Source organism: Python bivittatus, unplaced genomic scaffold, assembly GCF_059951505.1.
Source record: "Python bivittatus isolate LINGU-HERP-01145 unplaced genomic scaffold, Pbiv_v1 ctg000780_np1212, whole genome shotgun sequence".
Classification (NCBI taxonomy): Eukaryota; Metazoa; Chordata; class Lepidosauria; order Squamata; family Pythonidae; genus Python; species Python bivittatus.
This window is the reverse complement of record NW_028277108.1, coordinates 3,732,373-3,742,018: the sequence shown is the minus strand read 5'-3', so window position 1 is coordinate 3,742,018 and position 9,646 is coordinate 3,732,373. Positions and strand designations below refer to the sequence as shown.

The window sequence follows — 9,646 nt, the reverse complement described above, 5'->3', positions numbered from 1 at the left end:
TATTTTCTAGGCAGCAAGGATCATATAATTTCTCACCAATGAATACTATTGCTCTACGTAATCTTGTCTGCTGTGATAAAAATGTTTCTTTTCATAGGTGTCTGTTCTTAATCATGATACCAAAATGGCAAAACATGCATTGTGATGTCACCAAACTCCACCCTTTCATTGTGACATTACATGCAAGTCTGTAAGTAGCAGAGTTGTGTTGCAACATCAAGGCACACATTTTGTCACCTACCCTCCCACAGATGCCTGTGTTCCCTTCCCCACTGTCCATCTTGAAATCAGAGTACAAGGGTCAAGCAACAATTGAAAGTCAAATTTGTAACTAAACTTTGTTCTCATAACTCAATGCTCAAAGATGTTACCACATTATAGCATGTTTTACATTCTTCCTTGCTTCTTTAGAAACAAATACAGCAGTCAAAATGGAGTATGAATCTGAATACTGTACAATTTTCTCTTTAACAAGTGTACTAAATATCATTGTGCTAACTCTACATTCAATAGTTACTGTATATACCCCTAAAATTGACTACTAAAAAGAGTAGTTTACTGAAGATGTCACTGTGATTGGCACAAAATAACTACATATCCAGGTATGCCTATTTCAAAACCCTAGGCCAGAAACTTACTTTTATTATCATTTCAACAAATATTTTAATTTCTGAACTGTTTTTCTTCCAACATTACCTTGCTGGAAGGTAAGTAAAAATGACTGGAAGAAACAAGGATAGATACAAGCTATTGTATTGTATCAAATCAGAACTGAGTTTCATATATCTGTTTGCTGATGTTGCTTTTTTTTCTGTGTGTGCAATGGTTGTTTAAAACTCTGCTTACAAATATTATTCATATTCCAGTCCTTTTACAAACCAAAAATAGTCATTTGTTGATAAAACTGTAAATGGGGAGGGGGGGGAATGGACTGACTGCTTAAGACCACAAATACACTACAAACCATCACAATAATAATGTACTTTTATTTCAGTCAGATAAGTGAACCATTCTTTTTAATGCATTGAAGGTTTCAAGGTAAAGAAATCAAATATGTATTCCAAACAATCCAATTTATTACAGAATATTTGCTCAGTAAAACTATGTTGTCTCCTGATGGCCCCCTGTAGAATGTGACAGCAGAATAAAATATAGAGATTAATACAGTAAATAATACTGTACTGTGTTCATAATTTTAATACCACTAATAATTGGCTAATTTCAGTGTGACTTTTTAACTGTGGACAAAAAAAATGACACGTCTGACTTTTAAATATATCAAACTTGTAGTGTAACAAGTCTTCCAATTTGCATATTTATTTACCATAAAAATTACTGTCCTTCAAAGCTGACTTCTCACAAATGAAGATGAAATAAGCCTGTTTCTGGATTGTACAGTATATGATAGTGACTCACTTTTTTTTTCATTCAAAGAAAGTTACACACAGACAGTTTGAATAGGCAGTCCAGGGCATTTCATCCACTGTTCTGGATGAAAGATCATTCAGTTACACGACATGTTTTAATACCTCATCCAGAAGCATCCAATACAAGCTGTAATGACATCAAAAGGAAGACATATGGGTCATGAGGTCATTGTACCAATGAAGTGCTTATGCAATGACGACATGATGCATGTACATAAGTCACATTATTTGTGTGATGGCATCATCACAGATGTGTCATTTACCACCCCCCAAGACAACTCTGACCTCATCTAATGTTTCGGGGAAAGGCCTTTCTTTTGTTCAATAATCATATGTTCAGCTAAGAGAACTAGAAATGAGGATTTCCAAACAACAGTGAAGAAGTACTGAATAGATGAGTTTTCATAAGATGTGTAAATATAACCAAGAAAAATTGAGGTATTCTCTTTCTTTTCAGTAGATTGATAACGCATCTAAAAATACTACTTATTACTGCTGACATGGACAGCTAAACAAAGGTAGTTAATTTATGATGGAGATGAACATAGTTTAATAGAATGAAGGCAGCAAGATTCATTATTTTAGTGTTCACACTAAATGCCAGCTTTGCAGTTTCATTTGAAACCAACAGCGATCATGAAACGTCATGAAAGATTTAAAAAAAATCTCCTAGAGCGATTACTAAATGAATCATTATCACACTAGATCAGTAAACCCCAGAAGAAAATAATAATAACAACAACAATAATAATACCAGTGTCTCATAATTTAGGTCCTTTTCCTGCTCAGTGCCTATTTTTTAGATACAATCCATAAAAATTGGCCGCACTGCACATTTTGTTTATCTTAAAAATGTTGTATTCCCATAAAAATGCCTGGTACAAAGTCTGAAGTTAATGTCCATCCCTAAATTTAAAAGATCCGCTAAAATAAGTTTAAATTATTACAGTATTTACAAATCCAGCAGGTAGAACTTCCTCCATGGCTTCTTTCCCATCCTCCTAGCAGCTGTCATCCTTCAAGCAGCTTTGACGGGCTCTTAGCTTCTAGGAGCTTCCTCATTTATCATCAGTCATTTTGAGCAGCTCTAAAAGAGCTCCCACAGCACCAAAATAACCCTTCAAAATGATTAAGAGGAGGAGTTAGCAAAGTCAAATCCAAACTAAATTATTGCAATATTCAACCAATTTAACACATGGAGTATTTTTTTTAAGGCTAACATCCCAAAAGTAGAAATATCAGACTGATACTGTAAAAGAAAATACAGAAGTCACAACAGAAAGAATCAGCATTAGCCAGTGTCTATGCCTGCAACCACTTAGTAAATATTAGACGTGGCAACTAAGTATAAAGAACACAAAGGATTATTCTTAAAAATTCCCCTCTTGTTTTTAAACAAAATCCTGGTTGATCCATTAAAGATTAAATACTCACATTTCCAGCAAATTCGCCGCATGTGACATTTGCATACTCAATCCAAAACATGAGCACAAGCTTGTTCACAAGTTTAACATGTAGCAAAAAGTTCAGAAGGCCATTCTGTGGGTGTACGGAAGAACTCATCCTCTCCAAGGCTTAATGAAGCCACTTTGAGGTCTTCCCCGCATTGGCTGAGCATGTACAAAACACACTTCTGCCAAAACTACTACACAATGTCATCTGTGCATGGTTTTGCCCAGCTCTAGTACAGACTAGCTGCTGCATCTCTATGGTACCCGATATATCAATATTAAATGATTTCTAACAGATTTCAGATAACGAAGGGAAGATAGAAAATTAGAAACAGTCCTACACGTCCACTCAATAGTCCTGCAGAACTTGTTTTAAGACAAGCAGATTAATTGCAGCCTCATTATTGCTTTCTAATAGGAGCTTGCTTCTATAGTCTCTGCTGGGTCAAACAGTCTTTCTTCAGCAGAAGGATCCCAATTAGAACCTAATGTTCTTTCTTGCCAAATATTACTAGATGTCCCTGTAACTTTACTAAAACAGATGCCTTAAGTCTTTGAACAGATATTGATTTTGTTTCCCATCCATGATTTAGACTGGAGATTATCAGCAATGATAGCTTTGACAGGAATTCATTACCGTATTAACAAATGTAATGCCTTTTTTTCTTTTTGAAAAGTTTTTACCTCATGTTCCAAAAAGAGAGCTTTGAGTTGTCCCTTTGACCAATAGTCCATAGCATAGGCTAGCACCTTCATAGCAACCATGTTGATTCTCAGGAAGTTTCCTACAAACACCACTCGATCAATATTCTGTAAAAGTAAGTGAATTATGTGCAATTAAAAGGATTTTGTTTTCAACCTTAAGCATAGCAAATTCTTCAACAGTGCGTAAAGTTGCAACATTCCTTTGGTGTTTTGACAGTAGGACCTCAGATGGACAAACAGGATGAGCTTGTTTAGATGAAAAAACTAATCTTGGGTAACATTTTTCTGTAAACCAAGCAACATGAAAAAGAAATTTATACAGTTCTAATATTGTTGCTTTTCAGTTTATTGAAGACTCATTCTATTCATTGACACATAGCAAACACATAATCTTACATATTTCTCAATTAAAAAAAAAATTAGCCAGTCTCTATAGATTATGATAGTAATCTCTAGCACATCAATGAACCATGAAGAATAATTGTTCAGGACTAACAAGGCTTCTTTCTATACAAGCATGCATAGGGCTGACTATTTTTTCACTGATAAATGTTCTACTGATAGGTCATCTGGAAAAGATTCTGGGTCGGGCGCTTGCTCACTCGCTCGCTCTCTCTCTCTCTCTCCACTGTATATATCCAGTAAGTACTTAATTTTCATCCCTAAATATAACAGGTCATTTAAATAACACATGAGTAGTTTAGGGCATTCTAGAGAAATGTTTATAAAAACAGTGATTTTTTTAGCCATAGCTATGCTAAAGCACTGAATCAAATTCAATACACTATTCTTATATCTCTGCATTAATACATTTCTGCTATTGGAACACCCCAAGTGTTGAAAAAAGGTGATAAATATCATGTGAAGGTCCGAGTTTCACCAAGCCATAGAATCTCTGTGCAATTCATTGATACTGCATAGAGATAATTGTGTTCTCAACATGGACTGAGGGTTAGTATCAGATTAAAGTTAATTTTGTTGCTGGCAGTGTTGGTAATCACTGAAATGAATAGAAAATGTTTGATGGAAAGGAAGGAAAGGAATCTCCAGGCATGCACTGGAACTCCATTATACACCCTATCCCCACCACCACACACACACACACACACACACACAAAAACCCTATAACAGCCTTCTTCTAGGTGCCTTCCAGATGTGAAGACTCCAATTCTCCATATTCTCAGGAACGGCCATAGAGTTGAGGAATTCTGGAAGGGACATAGGTTGGGGAAGATTGCCTAGAAGTTAGTTCTACCACTGCTTATGGCAAGGATACGAACTTGTACCGCAAAAACTAGAGGAAAAGAAGGTAACTTCAGCACTGTTTTTGATTTACTCTTGTATATTTTACACATCAGAAATATGACATCTTTATTCTGTTCTGCCTCTATAATAAGGCTATTGTGAAATTCACCAACATTTGGAAGAATAATTAACTATCAATTGTGGTGAAAACCTTACTTTGATAATACTATTTCACCTTTAAAGAAGGTCACAAGCATCAGCTTCTTTTAGTAATCACTGCAAGTTATTTTTGCTTTGAGATGTTGGAGGTGTTATCATGACAAAGCTTAGTGTTAATCATGCATATTTTAAGCTTGTCTTTCTTGTCAACTAAGTGCATTCCCTGCAATCTGGTCTAATGTGTCCATGGCTCATGCTTTTAATTACTATAAAGACAGTAAAAATACCGTTTGAGAAACTTTCTTGAAATAAGAATGTTATTATTAATACTTCTGAACACTTTTAATACTATACACTAAAAGGAATGGGAAGATTAGAGTCACCACTTTTGGGCTAATGAGGGATTATTAAGTGGATTCATTATTTGGGTGCATTAGAAAAACAACAGCAACAGCATGCAAGACAGTGTCTTTGTGTTCAGACCCCAGTTAAAAGTTTTCTGAAGTGAAATAGAGGAAGTCCCCAGTTTAAGAACAAGTTCCATCCCAAGGTCTGTCCTTAGGTCAAATTTGTATGTAAGATGGAACAGTATTATTGTATAATACTGTATAAATTGTATTAGGTAATGAACTCGAACCATTGTGTATTTAACTCGAATTTTGCTACAGTAGGCTCTGTTCTTAACTATGGGTCATCCTTAAACCTGGCGTTCTTAACCTGGAGACTACCTGTAACTATGGAATTAAGATGTTCCACAGACTGGTTCTCACAATTGTCACAGTATGGATTCTAACTATGTATGGTAAGGCATAAGCTTAATTTAGATTTCTCCAAATTGTACTTTGGAAAATCAAAGAGCAAGTCACATGCTCATTTGCATTCTGCTCAGTTATTTCATACAGCTTCACTTTAGCACAAACCATCAAATCAAATCTTTATTACGGTCATAGACCAGCATAAGTGCAAACCATAGTCTGCCACAATTGCAAAATCAGCAAAATTCCATCTGTCCTACAAATCAAAACTAGAAACTGTTCTTTGAAAAGGCTCCTTATTAACCAACCTGGGTATCATATTAAACTTGCTAACAGTTTATTATGCAAACAGCTGCAAATTATTAGGCAAGAGCTCAAAGCCAGAATTAGAGGACTATGTTAAATGAGCAATAGTCTCGTGAATTCCAAACTTTTGCAAAAATTTGGTGGGATTCAAAGATCGCCAGAATGCGTATCTAAAATTGCAGTCAATTTCTGCTGATAGAACAGAAATTAGATAGTAACAGGAATATATAATTTGTCTGAAATATAGAGAATCCCTTTCACATATGTTCTCACAAGCCTTCGTAACAATAATCTAAACAGGTCACCTTAAGAGTTCTCACTAGGTCTCTTTATATTAAATGAAAGCTGTGTTGCTTACTGCAGTTAACTCTCTATGCTTTGATAGCCCTGTACAATGCTGCTTGAACTCCATGCCACAAGGCAACACTGTAAAGAAGCTGAAAGCAAAGAGGAAGATCAGGACCACTTATTATTGCAGAGGCTTCCACTGATATTCCTATGTAAAATATTCAGGAATATTAAAGGTTTACAGTCACCAGTACATAGAAGCAACTGAAACAGGTCCTCGGTTTGATATACTTCTCGTCATATATTCCCTTACTATCTTTGACCTGAAAAATTGCAAAGAGAGGCAATAGATCGTACCTGCATGCTACTAGGTGTTATCAGTGGGCAGTAGGATAAGTTGCTATTATACGTAAGATCTACTTCCGGCTTAACAATAATTGCCTGGGATAGGTTATGCCAATAGCAGTTTGCTTGAAAAATTATTGAGCATTATAGTTGAATCTGAGTCTGATCTTTCACATCTAAGTTCAACATTCTAGTAACAGTACCACACTGATATCAACTTATAGGTGCTAGTGATATCTCTGAGGAGGAAGCCAAGCTCCAACCTCTCCTCTCCTGCAGACAACATTGGGCTCCTGGGGACAAGTCCCCTCCAGGCACCAGGAGCAGTGAAAACCTGTTCTGAGCTGCTCCTCACTAAGGAAGATCTGGGGGCTTGGGATGATGGAAGGAAGCCTCAGCTGATGAAGGTTCCCAATCATTGATGTAGGGTTAACCACACATACCTTTAAAGTACCTTGATGTAGTCTCGATCAAATCAAGTTATCACTTGTATAAACAGATATTCTTATGGCTTTACCTTAAAAAGGTTGTATAGTTTTCTCTACTACAGCTGAAGTATAAGTTAGAAGGTATATAGCTCTTTTTAATTGTTGTTATGGTGGTGCCACTAAAGCAAACATTCCAAAATGTAGATAGGAAAGAATTCAGCCCATTGGACCAAACAACATACACAAGTCATACCAACTATGCTTCCTCAATAACAATGACCCTCCCATTGAGTAAATGTGGTCCACGTGCTTTCAGTGTAAATGTTGGAGGCTTCAAACAAAAGAGCACATCTAAAAGGTAAATCTTGAGCAAATACAGAATTCCACTTACAGTCCCAAACTATTAGAAGCCTCAGCAACAGTGATCATCCTACTTAGTGAAGTTCTGAACAACTTAGTGAAGACACACTATCTAGAAAAGTTTATCATTTCAGTCTCTTTTTTTAAAAAAGAAAAACTGCAGGATCAGTTCATATTGTATGAATACATATAGTATATAGTATAACATGCTTTAAAGGGTTGTTCAGTATTTTCATTGGTGGGAGAAGGTATATCAATCAAAGATCCAAATCCCTGTAGTAACCAAAAAATAGTTTTGAAAGCTTGCTAATAAACATGGTCTCACCTCATTCAAGGCGCACATCCGAGCAATCGAGCCAATGTTATTGGTGATGGTGACTAAAGTTGCTCTTGCCAGGTCCTCTTTACTGATAGTCTCTCTCTTTTCTTTGCTCATCATGTTGCCGAAACTGTGTGATAATACTAGAGGATGTGATCTTTCTTATATTTTTCAGAAAGGCCAAGGTTTCTAAAAATATGTTTTAAAGAGTTTGTCTGGGATATATAGATATATCTAAGTAATTCATTCAGGAAACAAAACACATGCTCACGTACAAATATATGATCAATTCCAACTACAGGTAGTCCTCACTTACTGACCGCAATTGGGACCGTCAACTCCCTTGCTACACAACATGGTTGAATAGTGAAATGTCACGTGACTGCGCCTGACTTACGACATCAGTTCATCCATTCTGGTTGCAGTCACTAAGCAAATTGCTGCAGGTTGTTAAGTGCAACATCACATGACCACAAATTGTGGCTTCCTGCCAGCTTCCCCATGGACTTTGCTTGTCGGAAGCTGGCTGTGAAAGCCATAAATGCCGATGATGTGACTGCAGGATGCTACAACTGTTGTAAATGTGTGCTGGTTGCCAAGCACCTGAATCATGATCACGCGACTGTGGGGATGCTGCAATGGCTACAACTTTGAGGACCGGTTATAAGTCTTTTTCAGCACCGTCATAACTTCAAATGGTCACTGAATGAGCAGTCCGTGAGGACTACCTGTATTATTTGGAGTAAACTAGCATTACTTCCTTACAACTTTTATATTCCAATTGAAAAAAAACCCCTCTTTTTCTCAGCCAAAAGGAGTTTGATAGAAGCAGATAGTTAAAATATTGGATATTACAACCCTGGGACTGCAATGTGGTACCTGGGACGCTGATGTGACTATAGAGATCCTTGGCACCCACCAGGTTCCCTACCCCACAACTGAGCTTTACTGATTTTAAAAGTGTGTGGTGTCACACACACATACTCTCGCTCATATATCTATCTTGATTATATGCCATCAAGTTGTTTTCAACTCCTAGCGGCCACATAGATAGATTTTGTTCATGAAGATCTATCCCTAACCTGTTCTTTCAGGATTCTTCTATCTCTATCCCTATACAGTGGAACCTCGGGTTACGAACGTTTCACAAACTTTTCGGGTGATGACCAGCTCCAGCCACAAAATTTTGCCTCCGTTCATGAACTCCGCATCGGGTGACGAACAGGATCCGCGGCCATTTTCCCTCCCGTGACACGTGGTCGCGGCTTCCTGTAGGGAGGGGGACTCTCCCTCCAAGCAATATCCGCCTCCCCACCCGCCTTCCTGTCCTCCACGCCAGAAGTCGTGTCGAGCAAGGTTAGCTTTCTCTCTCTCCATACTGTACTTTGTGTCATATTTTTGCGGTTTAAAAAAAAAAAAAGGTTCAGAATGGATTAACCGTAATTACATTGAACCTTATGGGGAAATTTGATTCGGGACGCGATCAAAAATCGGTTGACGACCAAATTCGGAGGGGTCAGAACGGATTAACTGTATTTACATTGAACCTTATGGGAAAATTTGCTTCGGGTCGCGACCAATTTGGGTCGTGACCAGAGTCACGGAATGAATTAAGTTCGTAAACCGAGGTTCCACTGTATCTATAAAATTAAAAATGGAATCTGGCCTGTTGCAAAGCCCCACCTTCTACCATGAACTTTATTTTCAAGATTTCCTTGGGTGCAATCTATTGCTTTGTTTGGAATAGTGTCCACTTGCCCAGAAAAGAGAATAAGAGGAATAATCATGAACATTCTGATAAATAGGTAACATGTGATCATGTCCTTATGGGAGTCATGAATGGACAAACTCCTCTACC

At 37.2% G+C, this 9,646-nt stretch overlaps 1 protein-coding gene across 4 annotated transcripts in view; it reads right to left on the bottom strand.

Annotated features, from left to right (window-relative positions):
- Positions 1-1,231: 1,231 nt before the first annotated feature.
- Positions 1,232-9,646, bottom strand: part of PANK1 (pantothenate kinase 1) — a 32,023-nt gene continuing 23,608 nt past the window's right edge. For 2 of the 4 annotated variants that reach the window (XM_007435323.4, XM_007435324.4), the window contains exons 5-7: positions 7,795-7,918; positions 3,563-3,688; positions 1,232-2,545 (exon numbers count right to left, since the gene is read on the bottom strand). In XM_007435323.4, the coding sequence (XP_007435385.2) occupies positions 2,486-2,545; positions 3,563-3,688; positions 7,795-7,918 (310 nt within the window). In that variant the 3' untranslated portion in view covers positions 1,232-2,485. Of the gene's footprint in view, positions 2,546-3,562; positions 3,689-7,794; positions 7,978-9,646 lie in introns of those variants that run through there. The other 2 variants (XR_015793548.1, XM_088128953.1) reach the window with 2 other exon arrangements.